The sequence below is a fragment of the Lontra canadensis genome, unplaced genomic scaffold (genome assembly GCF_010015895.1).
Source record: "Lontra canadensis isolate GAN:19392208 unplaced genomic scaffold, GSC_riverotter_1.0 scaffold100, whole genome shotgun sequence".
Taxonomy (NCBI): Eukaryota; Metazoa; Chordata; class Mammalia; order Carnivora; family Mustelidae; genus Lontra; species Lontra canadensis.
This window is the reverse complement of record NW_022631094.1, coordinates 223692-244689: the sequence shown is the minus strand read 5'-3', so window position 1 is coordinate 244689 and position 20998 is coordinate 223692. Positions and strand designations below refer to the sequence as shown.

General features: G+C 40.7%; 1 protein-coding gene across 1 annotated transcript in view; it reads right to left on the bottom strand.

The window, feature by feature from the left end:
• The window catches only part of CCDC3 (coiled-coil domain containing 3), a 107315-nt gene extending 89335 nt beyond the window's left edge, over positions 1-17980 (bottom strand). Inside the window, exons 1-2 of the mRNA XM_032837814.1 lie at positions 17439-17980; positions 14899-15073 (exon numbers count right to left, since the gene is read on the bottom strand). Of these exons, the coding sequence (XP_032693705.1) occupies positions 14899-15073; positions 17439-17812 (549 nt within the window). The 5' untranslated portion in view covers positions 17813-17980. The remainder of the gene's footprint in view (positions 1-14898; positions 15074-17438) is intronic.
• Positions 17981-20998: the final 3018 nt, after the last annotated feature.

Sequence of the window (20998 nt, the reverse complement as noted above, 5' to 3'; positions counted from 1 at the left end):
AAAGGTCTTTGTCACTGTACTGAGATTTGCACTGTTGACACAGAAGCAAAGTTAAGTAAAACTACTGGCACCTGGTACAAATCAAGGCACTAGCAACAAGTTATACTAATAGTTAATTGTGTTCTTCAGTGCTATGTTGGCAGAAAAGAAAAGTCACGCTTAATGTTTTTGATAAAGCAGTAAAAATCATTAATTAAATCCTGACCCTTGAACACACATTGTTTAATACTGTGTGTGAAGAAATCAGAAGCATACATAAAGCACCACTGCTGCTTATCAAAGCACAATGGCGATCTCAAGGAAAAACACTCAGGGGACTGAGTTGTGAGCTGATCTAGTGGCTTTCTTCCTGAAACACTATTTTCACTTAAAAAATTGCAAACTATACTTACTCAAATTTGAGTATCCAATAGACATTTTCTTTAAAAGGATAAAGTGGGACACCTGGATGGCTCAGTGGGGTAAGCCTCTGCTTTCAGCTCAGGTCATGATCTCAGGGTCCTGGGATCAAGCCCCACATCAGGCTCTCTGCTCAGCGGGGAGCTTACTTCTCCCCGCTCTCTGTCTGCTTGTGATCTCTCTGTGTCAAATAAATAAATGAATGAATAAAAATAAAATGGATAAAGTAAGCCTGTCACTTCAAAGAAAAACACTCACAGTATTTGTTGCCAGTGACAAAATTCAAGATTTCAAGCAAAAACTTGAATTTTAAGAAACCTGCCTCTGTATGCTTATTTTCCCAATGCTCTAAGACTTTGATGAGATCGATGATGATATTCATAGGATTTTTTAATATTGTATAACTAAAAGTCTCAACATTTGCCAGATCTGTGTAATTCTGTGAACTAATTTTCCATATAGTCAATTTGTCATGTTACAAAATCATGCAGGAGTAAAAAATTCCATTTAAAGTGCAAAACCGACTGAAGATGGATTTTCCTGTAGGAATGCAAAAAGTTCATTGATAAGGTTTCAGTTTCAGCACTGCAGCTAGCTTTTAGGAGACCCACTTTTTGAGTTCTGATGTGGTATTTTCTTGATTTTATTATTTTCTTGATTAACTGCGGACTCAAACCTTTAAAAACTTTAAAAACTACAGATCCTCTTTCCCATTTCTATTTGCTTTTGATCATGAAGAGGGGAAGGGGGAAATCAAGTAAATGCTGTTCTTTCCCTCCCTGCAATGTTTTACTCAAGCTTGACCAGATGTTCTTAATGGGCCAAATCAAAGATCGACTTCCAGTGCCATTCAAAATAAAATAAGCTGAACACAGCCTATGGCTCCTCCTGATTTCCATTAAAATCTTTGCACCAAACACAAAAGGCAACCACCTGAGGACTCTGAAAACTACACAGTTAGAGACAATGAAACCTGAACCAACAGAGGCTGAATCATTGTACTCAATAACAATAACGCCAGGACAAATCACTCACTCCTATCCAGAAGACCCAGAAAAGGGGTCCCAGTGTACTAAACAGCACAGACTAAGTCTCTGGATTTCTTCTCTTTTTCTCATGTTTCTTCTAACTTACCCTCGGGTCTGCATGCTCATCATGATAAAGGGAAATAGAAATGGGTAACCCGAACAGACTCATCAAAGAAATTTAATGAGTGGTTAAAAACCTTCCAACAACTCCAGGATCAAATAACTCACTGGAAAATTCTACCAAACTTATTACGGACCTAATTGTGTCCCTCCAAAATTTGTAACTTGAAGCCCTGATACCCCAATACCTCAGAATGTGACTCTTTGGAGACAAGGCCTTGAAAGAAGTGAAGGCCATTCAGGTGTGCCCCAATCCCACATGAATAGTATCTTTCTAAGTAGAGGAGATGAGGCTGCCTGGAGAGACAGTATGGATGCTCACATACAAATAACATGTGAAGAGGCAGCAAGAGGGCAGCCATCTGCAAACTAAGAAGTGAAGCCTCAAAGAAACCCAACCCTACTGGCACCTTGATCTTGACTTCTTGCTTCCAGAACGGAGAAAAAAAATTATTGTTTAAACCACCAATTGTATGGTATTTTGTCATGGTATCTCTAGTAAACTAGTACACAAATATTTAATAACCACAACAACAATAAACATCAATTCTACACATCTACACAATCTCATCCAAAAAAATCTTAAATCTAAAATCTCATCCAAGAAGAAGGAACAAAACTCATTTTGTGAAGTTAATATTACCCTAATACCCTTTTTTGAGTATAAGAAAACTACAAATATTTCTCATGAACAGAGGTGTAAAAAAAATCCTCAACAAAGTATTAGCAAAGTAAGTCCATCAATATATAAATAGCAGGGCTTATCCTGAGAATATAAATGTGTTTCTGTACTTGAATATCAATGTAGTTTTCCTTTATTAACAAACTAAGGGAAAAAATCTCATGATCATCTCAGATGCAGAAAGACCTTTAAACAAAATTCAACTTCAACTCATGGTTAAAGTTCTTATCTAACTAGAAAGAAAAGTGAGCATCCTTAACCTGATAAAAGTTATCTACAGAAAAAAACTACAGCTAACATACTTAAAATAGGCAGTCCATTCTCACCAACACTATGCAGATCATATGGTAAGTCCTAGCCAATGCAGAACAAAGTCACACAGATCTGAAAGGAAGAAATAAACTATTTATTGACAAAATGATCATGTACATAGAAAATGCAATCTATAAAAATCTTTTAGAACTAATAAGTGAGATTACCAAGACTGTGAGTTACAAGGTTACTATGAAAAATATATCAATTGTATTTCCATAGACAAGCAACCTTAAATGAACCTTAAAAGGAGTACCATTGATTGTAACACCAATAAATAAATGAATAAATAATGAGGTATAGAGCTAATAAAATATGTATAGGATCTATATGCTGCAATTTTAAATATGTAAAAGTACTAAAGAGGAATCATAGAGCTAAACAATACAATAACTGAACTGAAAATTTCAATAAAGTAGCTCAATACCAGACAATAACAAGTGCCAGAAAGGACTGGTAAGCTTGAATACAGAGCAGTGGAAATCATCTAAACAAGGAACAAAAAGAAAAAAATTAAAAAGAGCAAAGATAGCTTAAGAGACCATCAATAAGACTGACTGATACGCATTATGGGAGCCCCAAAAGGATGAGATAAAGGGGCAAAAAGCTTACTCAAAGAAATAATGGCTGAGAACTTCCCATACCTGGGGAAATAGATATCCAGATCCAGGACACCTAACAAATACCAATAAGATATACCTCAAGAAGCCCATACCAAGACACATTATTATCAAACTGTCAAAATTTAAAGATAAAGGTAGAATTTTGAAAGCAAGAAGAGAAAGGTGACTTGTGACACTCCCTCCCCAAAAAGACTATTGGGGATTTTTCAGTAGAAAAGTTGCAGGCTAAAAACAAGTGGGTAATATATTCAAAAGACTGAAAGAAAATGCCAACGAAGAATAACTTTCAAAAATGAGAGGGAGATAAAGTCTTCCTGAGTCAAACAAATGCTTAGAGAGTTCACCACATGCCTTACAAAAAACATGCTAAACAGAATTCAAGTTTAAATAAAAGACCCTTAACAGAAACCTAAGGGATTAAGTATGAAACACATTTGTTAAGGTAAATATATAGACAAAAACAGAATACTGCAGTAATATAAAAATAGTAGACAAATTACTCCTACTTCTATAAAAGCTAAAAAGCAGAAGTATTAGAAACTAAAACTAAATTTTGTTAATGACTTTATTTATCAAAGTAATCGTGACATTATGAACACAGCATGTGGGATTAGGATCAAGATGGCAGAAGAGGAGGATCCTGAACTCACCTCATTCAACAACACACCAAGTCTGCAATTACATATAGGCAAATCTCTTAAAGAATAACCTAAAGACTACCAGAACAACTCTTCCATGCCAAAGATATAAAGACTGCAATGAAAAGGGTAGGAATGGCAGACACAGTCTAGTCAGGACCCATACCGCTAGCATGGTATCTCACAAGCAGGAGGGATTATCACAGGGATTGAAGTCCTCCATGAGAAGGGAGGGGTTCAAACCCCAGATAGGGTATCTTAGGGACCCACACCAAGATGAGCCACCATAATGTCTGGCTTTCAAAAAAAGAAAAGGTGGGGGGGGGGCGGCTCTTGGGTGGCTCAGTCAGTTAAGTATCTGCCTTCATCTCAGGTCATGATCCCAGAGTCCTGGGATGGAGGCTTGCATTGAGCTCACTGCTCAGCAGGGAGTCTGCTTCTCCCTCTACCATTCCCCCCTGCTCATAATCTCTCTTTCTCTTTCTCTCTCTCTCTCTCTCAAATAAACAAAATCTTAAAAAAAAAAATCAGTGGAGCTTAACTCTAGGAGAGAAGGGCTATATAGAACACAATGACTACACTCTTAAAGGGCCCATATATAAACTCACTTGTTCCAAGACCCAGCAGTGAGAAAACAGTTTGATAACCACCTGGACCACACATGAAGGACATTCGTTGACCAATTTTAGGGCATGTGTCAGAAGGGCACAGATCTGTAGGAATTTTATCCAGGAATATAATTGCTGGCAGGTGCCATTTTTCTTGCTCTCCTTCTGCCTAGCTAGCCTGACCTGGACAGAAACGAGTTCTGACACTTCCCATCTTCCTTACTAGCGCCATTGGCCCTACCCCTGCATTCCACTGCAAATATGTCCTGCCCAACCCACCCACCCCAGCAGGTACCCATCCAATGCAGCTCCAGCCACACCACACCTGGCGGGTGGCCTTGACAGAATGCCCCTCCACCCACTGAAAGCACCTCCTACCAAGCACACATCCCCAGCCAAAATCAGTACCCTCCCATCAGCTCCTGCTGTGTCAGATGTGCCCCCCCCCCCGCATCAGTTCCTACCCAGCTGCACCCAGCATGTGGTCTCGGCTGGGACCAGCACCCCTAAAAAGTGGCTCCTGTCCCCCCATACCTAGCCAAATGGCCTCAGAACCAGTGCTCCTCCAAAGCAGCTCCTGCCCAGGGAGAGGGAATAAAGCCTTATGGAACAGTGCACACTACAACTGCAGGTAGGACTTTTGGCCAGCTACTCTACTTGTCAACTCCACCTGCAATCATAGCCCACATGTCTCAGCCCAGCCACAACAGGAGGGTGCAGGTACCTACTCAGGGGACACCCCTGGAACACGTGATTCTGGGGACCAGTTGAACTGTACTTCTGTACTCCATGGGACTCCTTCAAGACCATGAAATGTCTTCCTTATCTACCTAATACGCAGAGACAACATATCTACCTGTCTACCTAACACACAGAGAGCTAGGCACAATGGAGAGAGAGGAGAATTTTCCAAATGAAAGAACAAGACAAAACCCCAGAAAAAGAACTAAATGAAATGGAGATAAACAATGTACCTCTTGGGAATTCAAAGTAATTGCCATAAAGATGCTCAACAAACTTAAGAGAAGAATGGATCAACACAATCGGAACTTCAATAAAGAAAATATTTAAAAGCAGTCAGAGTTGAAGAAAACAAATGGAGGGTATTATGCTAAATAAAATAAGTCAATCAGAGAAAAATAATTATAGGATTTTACTCATATGTGGCACATAAGGAATGGTGCAGAGGACAAAAGGGGAAAGGAGGGAAAACTGAATGGGAAGAAATCTGAGAGGGAGAAAAACTATTGGACACTCTTAACTCTAGGAAACAAACTCAAGGTTCTGGAAAGGGAGGTGGGTGGGGGAATGGGGTAACTGGGTGATGGGCATTAAGGACGGCACATTATGTGATGAGCACTGGATGTTATACACAACTAATGAATCATTGAACATTATATCAAAAATTAGTGATGTACTCTATGTTGGCTAATTGAATTTCAATTAAAGAGAGTATATGATAACAAATGAAAAATCCACTAGAAGGAATAAACAGCATATTCAAGGACACAGAAGAAATGAACAGTGATCTGGAAGAGAAGGTAGTGGAAATGTTCCAGGATGAACATAAAAAAGAAAAACAAATTTTTTAAAATGAGGTTAGTTTAAGGGACCTCTGGGACAACATCAAGGAGATTATCTTTCTCATTATATGGTTCCAGAAAGAGAAGAGAAAGGGGCAGAAAGCTTGTTTAAAGAAATAATAGCTGAGATCTTCCCTAACCTGGTGAAGGAAACAGACATCCAGGTCCAAGAATTGGAGAGCCCCAAACAAGATGAACCTGAAGATGTTCACACTAAGACACATAAAAATTATAATGTCAAGAGTGAAAGATAAAGGAGAATCTTAAAGGCAGCAACAACAACAACAAAAGCAACTAGTTATATACAAGGGAATACCCCTAAGACCATGAGCAGATTTTTCAGCTGAAACTTTATATGCCGGAAGGGAGTACAGAGAAGTATAATCTACATGCTAAAAGGGAAAAAAAAATCTATAACCAAGAGTACTCTACCTTGCAAAATATATCATTCAGAAGTGAAAGAGAAGGAGTTTCCCAGAGAAGCCGAAGCTAAAGGAGTTCATCACCACTCAAGTGGCCTTATAAGAAATGTTAAAGTACTTCTTGAAGCAGAAAAGAGGCCATAAACAAACTTAAAACTGTGAAAGGAAAAATCTCATTGATAAAAGCAAACATAAAGGTAGTGTATTGACTATTTATAAAACTATTATGAAAATTTAAGGACAAATAGCAAAATCAACTAGATCTATAGTAATTATTTAAGGGATACACAAAATAAAAACTTAATATATGGCATAAATTACATAAAATGTGGGGGATATTAATGTAGTGCTCTTAGAATGTGTTAGACCTTATACAACTGAAAACTTAAAATAGACTGTTATGCATAGGATATTTTATATAAACTTCGTGGTGACCACAAACCAAAAATCTTTAATAGATACACAAATAACAAAGAGAAAGAAATCCAAGCATAACAATAAAGTCATCAAAGCACAAGGGAAGAAAGCAACAGAAGAACTATAAAAACACCATATACGAAAAATAAACTCAAAATGGATTACAGACCTAAATGTGAAATCTGAAACCATAAAATTTCTAGAAGAAAATACAGGCAATAATTTCTCTGACATTGACCACAGAAACATTTTTCTAGATAGGTCTCCTCTGGCAAAGGGGTAAAAAGCAAAACTAAACCATTGCAAGTATATAAACATAAAAAGTTTTTACACAGCAAAGGAAACAACAAAACAATATGGCAACCTACTGAGTGAAAGTAGATATTCACAAATGATACATCTCATAAGGGGTTAGTATCCAAAATATATAAAAGAACAACTCAACACCAAAAAAACAAATAGTCCAATTTAAAAATGGGCAAAAGATCTAAATGGACATTTTCCAAAGAAGACATACAAATGGCCAACAGACACATGAAAAGATGTTCTACAACACTCATCATCAGCATAATGCAAATTAAAACCACAATGAGGTATCACTTTATACCTGTCAGAATGGCTAAAAATCAAAAAGACAAGAAATGACAAGTATTGGCAAGGATGTGGACAAAAAGGAACCCTGGTACACTGTTAGCAGGACTCCAAATTGATGTAGTCACTGTAGAAAACAGTATGAAGGGTTCTCCAAAAATAGAAAATACAATTATCATATGACCCAGTAATTCAACTACCAGGTATTTACCCAAAGAATACAGAAATGCTAATTCAAAAAGATATATGCACCCCTATGTCACTCCAGCACTATTTATAATAGTCAAGATATGGAAAAAACCCAAGTGTCCATTCACAGGTTAACAGAAAATGATGGGTATATAGACACAATGGAATATTACTCAGCCATAACAAGGAGATCTTGCCATTTACAACAACATGGATGGATTTAGAAGGTATGATGCTAAGTGAAATCAATCAGTCAGAAAAATACCATAGGATTTCTCTCATATGTGAAATTTAAGAAAACAAGCAAACAAAAATAAAAAACTAAAATGTCTGTTTTTTTAAATTTTATTTATTTGAGAGAGAGTGAAAGCAAGCACACAAAAGAGAGAAAGACAGAACAAGCAGGGAGAGATGCAAAGGGAGAGGGAGAAGCAGACACCCACCCCAACCCATCCCCCTGAGCAGGGAGCCTGAGGTGGAGCTCGATTCCAGGACTTTGGGATCACAACCTGAACCGAAGGCAGATGCTTAACCAACTGAGTCATTCTATATAACCCAAAATGGACTCTTAAATACATAGAGCAAACTGGTTGTTGCCAAAGAGGAAAGTGAGGGACTAGGTGAAATAAAGAGAATTAAAGGTACACCTATCATGACAAGCACTGAGAAGTATAGAGAATTACTGAACAAATATAACATCATATGTTAGTTATATTTTTAAAAAATTAAAGTACTACCAAAAAAACCCATAAATCAACAAAATAAAAGTACATAGCTACCAATGATTACTTTAAATGTAAATTGTCTAAATGCTCCAATCAAAAACATATGGTAACAATAGATAAAAAAAAGACTCTATATGCTGCCTACAAGAGACTCACTTCAAACCTAAAGATACATATAGACTGAAACTGAAGGGATGGAAAAAGATATTCCACGCAAATGAAAATTTAAAAAAAAAAAACAAAAACTGGGGTAGCAATACTTACTAAATGAAATAGACTTGAAACAAAGACAGTCACAAGAGACAAAGAAAGGCATTGCATAACAAAGAAATCAATCCAACAAAAGGACATAACAATAATAAATATCTATGCACCTAACATAGAAGCACTTGAATAGATCAAGCAAATAGTAACAGACATAAAAGAAATTGACAGTAATACATTAAGAGTGCAACTTTAACACTCTACTAATGGCATTGAAACATTATCTAGACAAGGAATCAATAAGGAAATGGTGGATTTAAATGACACGTTAGACCAGAGAGGCTGAACAGACATATATGGAACAATTCATCCAACTGCAAAATACACATTCTCTTCAAGTACACATGGAACATTCTCCAGGATAGATTACAAGTTAGACTACAAAACAAGTATCAATAAATTTAAAAGGACTAAATTTATATCAAACATCTTTTCTGACCACAAAAGATATGAAACTAGAAATTACAAGGAAAAAAACTCAAAAAAATACACATAGAGGCTAAACAACATGCTACTAATCCAAAAGGGAAATCAAAAAACACCTGAGACAAATGAAAATAGAAACGCTATGTTCAAAAATCTGAGACATGGCAAAGGCAGTTCTAAGGGGATGTTTATAGTGATGCAGGCCTATGTCAAAAGAAAACAAAACAAAACCTCAAACAATCTAAATTTACACCTACAGCAACTAGACAAAGAAGAACAAAGCCCAAAGTTAGAAGATGGGACAATATAAAGATCAGAGGGGCCATAAATAATATAGAGATTAAAATTACTATAGAAAAGATCAATCTAAGAATGGGTGTTTGAAAGATAAAACTGATAAACCCTTAACCAACTCATCAAGGAAAAAAAAAAAGAGAACTCACACTGATAAATGAAAAAGAAGTTACAATTAACACCACAGAAGTACAAGGGATAAGACATGACTACCAACAGTTATATACCAACAAATTGTAAAATCTAGGAGAAACACATGAATTCCTAAAAACATATAAACTTCCAGGACTGAATCAGGAAGAAATGTAAAATCTGAATGCACTATTAGCAACAAAACTGAATCAGTAATCAAAAATTCCCAAAATTCCAGGAGCAGACAATTTCACAGGTGAATTTTAGTGAACATTTAAAGTAAATACCTATCCTTCTCAAACTATTCACACAAATTAAAGCAACGTTTCCAAATTCATTCTACAAGGCCAGCATTACTCTGTTATCAAAGCCAGAAACACTACAAAAAAAATTGTAGGTTAATATTCCTGATGAGCAGAGATGCAAAAATCTTCAAGCAAATATTAACAAAACCCAGTTCAAAACTTATTAGAAGGACCATTCACCACAAATAAGTGGCATTTATTCCAGGAATGATCCAACATCCACAAAAACTTGATAATTTATGATAAAGAATCTCAACAAAGTGAGTACAGAAGGAACATCCCTCAACATAATAAATACCATATATGAAAAACCACAGGTAACATCAGGTAAGCGGAAAACTTACCCTTACAATCAGGAACAAGACAAGGTTATGTCCATTCCCATCACTTTAATTCAACATAGTACTGGAAGTCCTCACCTTAGAAATTAGACAAGAAAGAAAAGGCATCCAGATTGGAAAGGAAGAAGTAAAATGGTCTCTATGTGCAAATGATAGGACAATAAATATAGGAAATGCTAATATACAAAATTTATATATAGACATCTGTTCCATTTCTATACACTGATAATGAATTATCAGAAAGAGAAATTAAGAAAACAATCCCATTGACAATTGCATCAAAAATAATAAAACGTTGGGGCACCTGGGTGGCTCAGTGGGTTAAAACCTCTTCCTTCGGCTCAGGTCATGATCCCGGGGTTTTGGGATCAAGCCCCGCATGGGGCTCTCTGCTCAGCGGGGAGCCTGCTTCCCCCCATCTCTCTCTCTCTGCCTGCTTCTCTGCCTACTGTGATCTCTGTCTGTCAAATAAATAAATAAAATCTTTAAAAACAAAACAAAACAAAATAATAATAATAAAATACCCAAGAATAAATTTAACCAAGAAGAGGAAATATCTGTACTATGAAAATTATAAAGCACTAATGAAATAAGTTGAAGACACAAATGGAAAGATATACCATGCTCATGGATTGGAAGAATTAGTATTGTTAAAATATCCATACTACCCAAAGCAATTTACACATTCAGTGTAATCCCTATCAGAATGCCAACAGCAAGAATATGCTATAGGGAAAAAACAGTCTCTTCGATAGTGTTGGAAAAAGTGAATGGCTACATGAAGAATGAAACTGAACCACTTCCTTACACCACCCATACAAAAATAAACTCTAAATGGATTAAAAACTCTAAGTGCAAGACCTGAAACTAAAAAACCCCTAAAAAGAAAACATAAGCAGTAAACTCTTGAACGTCGGTCTGAGCATAATTTTTGTGTAAGTCTCCTCAGGCAAAAGCAAAAAAAGCAGAAATAAAAAATTGAGATTGCATCAAACTAAAGCCTTTTGCACAGTGAAGGAAACCATTAACAAAATAAAGAGGCAACCTACTGAATGAAAGCATATATTTGCAAAGGATATATTCAATAATAGGTTAATAGCCAAAACATACAAAGAACTCACAGAACACCAAAAAACAACTGGATTTTAAAATGGGCAGAGGATAGCAAAGGAAACAATCAACAAAACTAAAATAAAACCTGTAGAATGGGAGAACATATTCACAAATGACAGGTAAAGGGCTAGTATCCAAAAATATATAAAGAACTTACCAAGCTCAATACCCAAAAAACTAAGAAAATCCAGTCAAGAAATGGGCAGAAGACATGAACAGACACTTCTCCAAGGAAGACATACAAATTGCTGACACATGAAAAAACACTCAAATCACTCAGCATCAGGGAAATCCAAATCAGAACTACAATGAGAAACCACTTCCTACCAGTCAGAATGGCTAAAATTCACCACTCAGGAAACAAATGTTGGCAAGGATGTGGAGAAAGGGAAACCCTCTTACACTTCTGGGGGGAATGCAAGCTGGTACAGCCACTCTGGAAAACAGTATGGAGGTTCCTTTAGATGTTAAAAATAGAGCTACCCTACCACCCAGCAATTACACTACTAGATATTTATCCAAAGGATACAAAAATAGTGATCCAAAGGGGCACGCACATCCCAATGTTTATAGCAGCAAAGTCCACAATAGCCAATATACAGAAATAGCCCAGATGTCCACTGACCAATGAACGAATAAAGATGTGGTGTATATATGTATGCAATGGAATTCTACTCAGCCATCAAAAAGAATGAAATCTTGCCACTTGCAACGTTGTGGATGGAACTAGATGGTATTATGCTAAGCAAAAGAGTCAGAAAAAGACTGACCATGAAAAGGCTGAAAGACTGACCAGAAAAAGACATACCATGTGATTTCACTCATGAGGAATTTAAAAGACAAAGCAGATGAACAAAGAGCAAGGGAAGGAAAAATAAAATAAGACAAAAACAAAGGGAGGCAAATCCCAAGAGAATATGAACTACAGGAAACAAAGGGTTGCTGGAAGGTGGGAGAATGGAGTAATTGGAATGATGGGCATTAAGGAGTGCACTTGACATAACGAACACTGAGTGTTAAATGCAACTGATCAATCACCACATTCTACCCCTAAAACTAATAATATGCTATATGTTAACTAAATTGAATTTAATTTTTTTAAAAATGGGCAGAGGACCTGACTAGACACTTTTCCAGGGACACATAGAGGGTCAACACACACACACAAAGATGCTCAACATCACTAATCATCAGGGAAATGTAACCCAAAAGCACCATGAATTATCACCTCACACATGTTAGGACAGCTATTATCCAAAACCTAGAAGATACCACGTGTTGGCAAGGATGTGGAGAAGAGGTAGGTCCCTCAAACAGTGTTGGTGCGAATGTAAACTTCATACAGCTGAAACAGTATGGACCTTCCTTAAAAAACTAAAAATAGAACTACCAAATGACCCAGCAATCCCACTTCTGGGTATAAACCCAAACTGGATGATATCAGTACCTTGAAGGCTTAGTTGCATTCCCACGTTCAGTGAAGCATTTTTCACAATAGCCAAGATAGGGAAACAACCTACATGTTCACTGACAGATGAAGGGATAAAGAAACTGTGGTATATATATGCACAAAGATTACTTAGCCTTCATAAAGGAGATCCTGCCATTTCCAACAATGGATGAAGGATGGACCTTGAGTGCATTATGTAACGTGAAATAAGTGAGAGTAAGACAATTAGCATATGAGTTTTTTTTTAAGATTTTATTTATTTGACAGAGTGAGAGATCACAAGTAGGCAGAGAGGCAGGCAGAGAGAGAGGGGGAAGCAGGCTCCCTGCTGAGCAGAGAGCCCCATGCAGGGCTCGATCCCAGGACCCTGGGATCATGACCTGAGCTGAAGGCAGAGGCTTAACCCACTGAGCCACCCAGGCACCCCATGAGCTCATTTTTTTAAATTTCTTATTTTTTTATTGTTATATTAGTCACCATACAGTACATCATTAGTTTCTGATGTAATATTCCATGATTCATTGTTTGTGTATAATACCCAGCACTCCGTGCAATACATGCCCTCCTTAATATCCACCCAAAGATACAGATGAAGTGAAAAGAAGGGCCACATGCATCCAATGTTCACAGCAGAAATGTCCACAATAGCCAAACTGTGGAAAGAGTGGAGATGCCCTTCGATAGACAAATGCAGAAAGAAGACGTGGTCCATATACACAATGGAATATTACTCAGCCTTCAGGAGACCAGGGACTTTGTATTTTTGCCATTGCTACTTCTCCCCTATCTGCCAAGAGTTGAATTTCCTCAATTAGCTAAGCTTCACTATTCCAGTCCGTAAAAAGAAGATAGTAACACCTTCTTGCTGGTGGTGGAATGTTTTCGACATTGAAAAACTAGCATCTAATACAGTAGCTGCTGTATAGTAGACATACAATATTGGCTAAAGATTAGACACTTGCAGTCCTACCAAATGAGGTATGTATAATATCCTACATGTCCACACTCTTTGGAATAACATACTGGAAACCGACCTAGTCACCTATTAACAGAGGACTTGATTAAATATATTGTGACATATGCACACAATGGAACACACTACACAGCCTGTAAGGCAACTTTATCTGTATTGATGTAGAAAAAATCTTCAAGATCTACTTGTGAATAAAAGCAACATATAGCCAAGTGTGCATGGTGGGCTGCCATTTGTGTCAAAGACTACAGTAAATAATACAAGTTTGAATTATCTTTTGGGTGAAAATGCTCTAACATTTATAAGAAACAAGTAACAGTAGCTACTGGTTGGAAGAGGAGGAGGAAGAGAAACTCCACTACCATTTTAACACTTCTAGATCTGGGGACCCATGTGAGCTACTTAACATGCGCAAACTAGTTCATCAATCCATCAAGATAGTCCTTGTCCTATTGGATACCTAAAACCCCACATCAGAATCTCCCAACCATCTGTCACACTGCCCTAAAAACATTTCAGATGGGAGACTGGGCCTGGCCACTTCCTCTAGAGTCCCAGTCCTACAATCATCCCAGCTCAAGTATAGCAAGGCCATTTGTGAAAGGGACAGTCTTTAAAATCTCCCAGCTCTGGCATCGGTCTCAGATGGGCAGACCCTTTTTATATTTTCAGATTATCTTAACTCTTACATTCCAGCCTGCTTTGGCTACCCTGTACCTCTGAAGTCTTCATAACTAGAGTTAATGATCATGGATGTGTTAGCTAAGACAACCATTTCCTTGAGGACTTTCTCTTCACCCCAGAAGAATCCCTAGATTATGCCATCAATAAGAGTAATGATATAATAGTCATAACGGCTCTCAGGTACTGAGTACTTTGTCAGTCACTAGGTTAAAGGCTTTAACATTTTCATTTTTTTACTTTTTTTTTTAACAATGTTAAATCATATTGCATCAACTCCATGATGTAGATTGTTTCCATTTTACAGGAGAGGAAACTGAGGCTGTGTGCCAAACTTCATTCCATCTGTTCTCTCACTTTATGAGGAATCCCAACCAACTAGTCAAGCCCCAGGAATCCAGTTTATGAACAGTGTTCTTTTTTTAACTTTTTTTTTTTTTTTAACTGCAGGGTAACAGGAGGGATAATACTCTTTGGTCTGGGCTTCTGGAAGAATACACTTGACTCCTTTGGTCATAAAATTCAGACAACATGTAGCGAGTCTGTTATTTTGCTGTGACACAGGGAACAGCCAATTCTTACCCTATTGTCTTCCTGGATCTCCCAGTCGCTGGAAAAAGTTGCCAGTTGCTGCCCCTGAGAACAGTTCGAAAACTGGAAAAGACTGGAAAACATCCTTCGGTTCTCTTGAGTGTCCGGAAAGATGGCATCCTGGAAATTGACTCCGTGAGGCAAGAGATTGTAATTCTCATCCATCCTAATGGGGAAAAAAAGGAAAAATCTCAACTCTAGACTAGACATCCATAGGGCATACCAGCTTTCATCAAGAGCTGTAAAGACTGGCAATCTTGCCATTACACTAGTTCTCACGTGGCTCTCATTCGAGGACTTACCATTTCTAAATGTTTCTCTGCCTCACGTTACAGGAGGCGATCCTTAAGGTTTTCCCAAAGGAGAGTCTGGGTGAAGGGTTGTGGGGGTGGGGGTGTGCATATGGGTTTGTCTACTTGTAGATCTCCCAAGTGGCCTTCTTTCTCACTGGGTGTTCCTTGTTTCTTGACCAAAGGAAAGCCAGTTCTAATGACCCAGGTTCGAATCCTGCCATTGCTACTGCTCTTCTGTCAAGAGTTGAATTTCCTCTATTAGCTAAGCTTCACTATTCCAGTCTGTAAAAAGAGAATAACACCTTCTTGCTGGTGGTGGAAGGACTGCACTAGATCAAGTAGCTGGCATAGAGTGAGTACGGTAGAGATCTTAACATTGTTATAGAGCTCAGAGTAAACGGTGTTGGAAAGAGAAAGAAATCCCGTAGAGGGAGAGGAGGTCAAAGTTACCCTTCAGTACAAAGAAGGGATGGAGGCCTCGCCAGGGAGCCTCCACTGCCACTTTCCCCTGTGACACTGCCCAGAATCTGTTCTCATCTCACTGGGTCCCAGAATAACAGGGGAGGAATGATTTGTATGCGGCTGTTAACGCACTCAGGGCAACACAGCCCTGTGAAATGGAAATCTGTCAGACTACCAGTTGACTCTGTATTTCTGCCCTAACTTTTTGTAAATATGTCAGAGGGAAAGATTAAAGAGCTGGCTGACCACCACACAGCCACCGGACAAAGCTCTTCCATGATAAAAATCAGAGGAAAAATCATGTCTGCTTAAGTTCTCCAGCTCTTTTTTTTCTTTGGAAAAGAAAGTTTCAGTGATTAATAGTTTTATAGCTGAGGTCTCAGTGTCCTTCCTAAGGAAATACATGAAAAAGCGGAGTTGAGTTTCTTTGCATCAAGGATACTATCTCACTCCTTGCTGACTTTATTTAGAAACTATACTTCCTCAGCAATTAAAGAAAAAAAAAACTTAATCTCACTAAACCACTCAAGCCAACACGAAGCACGCCACGTATTCTAAACTTAGAGGTTCTGGCTTCAATACGGGAAACATGTGTTGCCATGAGCTTATGAACGCCCCCCGGGTGCATCTTACTTTTTTTTTTTCTTTCTCAGCAGGATGTGAAGTCTCAAGAACTAAAATTGAGTCTGCAGACTGGGGTCACAGTCATTCCAACTGTCCTTGCTGCCACTTCACAGACTGGGAAAACTGGAACCATTACCAGTCTCAACTGTGGATTAATTCCCTCACTAGTTTAATACGGAGGTTACATTCTAGTTCAAGGCTTCTCTCAGCTGTTCTATACCACCCTGATTCAACTGGAGACAGCCAATGCATCCAGGGTTCCACCTGTTCTCCATTTCAAACTGCAAACCCATCGACTGAATTCTTATACACGTGAATTCCGTCTTGACTGCAGGCCAGCTTTCATGGAACTTAACAAGATTCCAGGAGCCTCCAGTCAGAGAGCACCGCCTGCCTGTTTCACCTATACTCTTCAAAGCACTCTGAACCAGACACCCCTCCAGAAGGCCCCCACAGAAACCTTTGCTATTTTGCAAAGCCCAGCGCTGAGGTCCGATGGTGGTGGATAAAGAGTCAAACAAAAACAGCTGGGCTGCATTCCACACCATGCCTATCTTGGCATTTCAGCAGGTGGGGAAAAGAGGGACTATTCCTTCTGCATCTAACCTGCACCAGGTGTTCTGTGTAATTGTGCGCTAGTCTCAACCGAGCTGGTTTCTCACATTATGGAAGTGAGGACAGGGAGGTTCTTCAAAAGACAATTTTCTCAAAAAAAAAAAAAAAATCGCAGGAGGAGCAGAGCCAGAATTCCAACGAGTCTGATTTCAAAATTTGGGGTTTTTTTTCCCCCTCCTCACCATCCCAAGCTACTTCCAGGGAATCCAATTAAAAGTATACATTTAAAGGAGAAGAGTCAAATGGATTTTTGGAAACCACCTTGGGCTTTTGCCTGAAACAATCTTCTACGCTTTAAGCACAGAAATCAAACCTCGTTTTGTTTTTAACAGCCTTAGCCAAATGCACCCAGGACCTTTGTCAGACGTCCCACGGAGTAGGAGAGAATAAAGAGGAAGGAAAAGGAGCCCAAGGCGTATTCCCAAATGGCACGGACAGGATTCCCTGGTGTTCCGGGCCTGGCTCCAGATAACGGTGCCCTCGGGAGGTCATGAAATAGCTGGAGGAGGAGGTGTGGGCGGGAGGTGCCGCGCTCACCTGAGGAAGAAGAAATAGGAGTAGTCCTGGACCACGGTGTGGGAGTGACATGAGAAGTAGCCCAGGCCGGTGAGGTTGAGTCTGGAGCCTGCGGGCACCTCGAGCATGCTGCCCCACGCCTGGTCGCACAGCATCTCGATCTCGGCCGAGTAGAAGAGCCCCGCGTCGCTGGCCTCGTACTGCCATGGCAGGTAGTTGTACAGGCCGTGCACCTCCTGGTGCAGCGCCAGCACCTTGGCGTACACGATGATCTCGGCCAGCTCCGCGCGGCAGCCCTCGCTCAGGGGTCTCCACTCGGAGGGCAGCTGGCAGCCGCGGGTGGTCCCGAGCCGGCCGGCCAGGCAGAACGCCGCGAGCAGCAGCGGGCGCAGCATGCCGGCGGCGGGAGCTGGTGGCTGGAGCGGGCGGAGGGCGCGGCCGGGTTCGGCGCTGCGCCCTGTGCGCACTAGCCTGGGCGCATGGCAGGGACGCCCGGGACTGGCAGGACAGAGCGGGATGGCGCGGCCGCGGCAAACAGGAGGCGTCGGGGAGCCTGGAGAGCCCGCTCCGGCCGACAGCGCCGCCCCGCCGGCGGGCGAAGGGCAGCCCTGAGCGCTGAGCTCGGAGCTGCTCTCTCCACCGCCGAGCTTATCGCGCCCGGCCCTCGCCCGCGACGCTTTAAAGGGTCTCGGGGCGGGCCAGCTGCCCGCCTCCTGCCCAGCCCCCCCGCGACGGGGCGTGGGCGGCGGCAGGAGGGGGCGGGGAGGCGGCCGGGGCGGGCATGGGCCCCGGGCCAGGGGCGCTCGGGAGCCGCGGGGTGCGGTGTCCGTACCCCCTGGCCCGGCGCGGAGTCGGGGGAGTGCGGAGCCTGCGCTGGAAGGTCGCTCGCTGCCGGGAGCGGCGGCCCAGCCCTCCTCCCTGGCCCCACGGATGCGCTGGGTCAGAGCTTTCCAAGCGGAAAGCCTGTTCCAAACGCGTGGCCTGCAGACGACAATCGTTGTGGCTTTGCATGAGTCTTCGGCAGATGCGTTTACATTTTCTGTGTCGTTCTTTTAGAGTCAAAATGCGTAGAAATCAACTTATGTTTCATGGAGGTTCATTCGGAAACAGCGTGGGCTAATAAACTTTTTTGGAGATCTCTCTTTCGCTCTCTTTCAAGTTGCTTATTTTATGATAATCTTAGGAAAGCCTTAATAAAAGATCTGAAAAGCCATTTTGTCCTGATTTTGCTAAAGCGGCATGATTTATATAATTCCTACTTCCAGATTCCGAACACCCTACACCCGAGGAATAAATTAAGAAGTAAATTCCAACCAGCTTTTCACAAGTCAGTGCGTGAGTCTGATGAGACTCAGGCTCAGCAGTCTCTCTCTCTCTCAAGTCAGTAGCTCCTTTTATGTCCAAATGGCGAAGTGTTCCTGATATAGTAAGGAAAAAAGAGGACATTAATTTATAACTATATAATATTTTTATATATGCAATACATCGTGCATATAATCATGCATGTAATATGCATTCCATGGTACTTGTCCTACATATTGTATGTAATATATATTTATAATAAATATGTAAGCAGAACTGCCTTAACATGGAAGACTCCTTGTGCCCTAATCATCTTATTTACTAGGGTTTCTGCAAGTGTGAGTCTCGAAGCCCCGCTAAATTTTTCCGTGCCTTGAAGGGAAAGTTCTTAGGGAATTCTGTAAGGAAAGGTGAGGAGAAAAGAGGATAAAGCAGCAGGAGAGGAAGTTTCAATGCTGGGCTTCACCTCCCTAAGGCCCCCATCTTCTTCCTCTGATCCTTAAATCTTTAGTTAGCGCAATTTAACTCGTGAATGCTTGTTGTGACTCTAGTCTTTCAAAGGCAACTCTGTCGTCCAGATCCCACTAGGACTGAAACTGGAAGAAGAAACCGTGAGAAGGGCAGGCTCAGGCAAAAGGGGACAAACAAGGGAGGGCTTCGGGCACCCCCAGAAATGGAATGATCAGGACTTCACCCAGCACTGCCCAGCTGGTAAGGGAATGGGAAGCTCCAATTGCCCCACAATCATATTAGTCCAGAATCTGATCAGTGACTCAGTCAACCAAGTACTTATTCCTACAAAGTCCTCTATGATTAGCCTAAAAGCAGACAGAAGTAACAGTGAAGGCTTCTCACAGATAATAACTAGTACCTGCATATCTAGTAGTCAGCCTAGGGCTTTGATGAATTTTGCAGGGAAAAAAAAAACAATTATCATTAGATGGAATCAAGTGAACAGTAGTCCTGATAGTGTTTATGACCCCCCCACACACACCCCATGGTAGATACCAGACTTTCACACGATGGGTAAATGGTGTTCAAGGATGATCTCGGACACCATATATCAGCACTGCTCATTTGTCTCACTGAGCATGTAAATTAGGAAACTTCATCATGTCTTGCTCTTAGACTACTCAGGCCACCATGACAAAATACACAGACTAGACGGCTTAATCAGCAGACATTTCTCTTGTTGCAGTTCTAGAGGCCAGAAGTCTAAGATTAAGACATCATCAGGGTTGGTTTCTGGGGAGGGCTCTCTTCCAGGCTTGTAGACAGCTGCCTCACCCTCTGTGTCTTCATGTGGCCTCTTCTTCCCTGCATGGAGAGAGAGAGAGAGAGAGATGTGATGTCTCTTCCTCCTTGTATAAGGACACCAATCCTATCAGATTAGAGGCCCACCCATGTGACCTAAAGAAGTAATTACCTCCCTAAAGTCTTCATCTCCAAATGCAGTCTCTTTGGGGGTTAGGATTCCACATGTGAATTTGGGAGGAGAGGGAAGGAGACACAATTTGGTCCATTACAGATATTTAGCAGGCATTCTGAAGGTTTGCCAGAGAAAGAGAGATAGAGGATATAAAATGGTCTGTATTCCTGGCAAGTAGACGTTGAGCAAGCATGGCTAAATGATTATATTAATTGCTAACGTGTATTCATTGCTTACTGTGGTCCAAGCACTACTGTAAGGACTTTGAATGTGTTATCTTAATTAAATCTCCAAACAAGACTCCAAAGTACATACCACCATCATCCTTGTTTTGTAGATAAGGAAACTTGGGCACAGAGAGGTTAATTGACATACACGAGATCACAGAATTGGAAAGTGACTGAGCCGGGATTCAAACCCCAGTATCAGACACCAGAATATGTGCATTTAACTACAACATGAGAATACAGACGAAAGAGGCACTGTTGTAAAGGTGCAAGTGGAGGGACATCTGGGTGGCTAACTTGGTTGAGCATCCAACTGGTGATTTCGGCTCCGGACACCATCTTGGGATCATGGGATCGAGTCCCACACCCGGCTCCGTGCTCCACAGGGATTCTACTCGAAGATTCTCTCCCTCCGCCCCTCCCCACTCTTTAAAATAAATGGGGCACCTCGGTGGCTCAGTCATCAAGCCTCTGCCTTTGGCTCAGGTCCTGATCCCAGGGTCCTAGGATGGAGCCCAGCATCAGGCTCCCTGCTCAGCTGGAAGTCTGCTTCTCCCTCTATCACTCCCCCTGTTTGTGTTCCATCTCTGGCTGTCAAATAAATAAACAAAAATCTTTAAAAA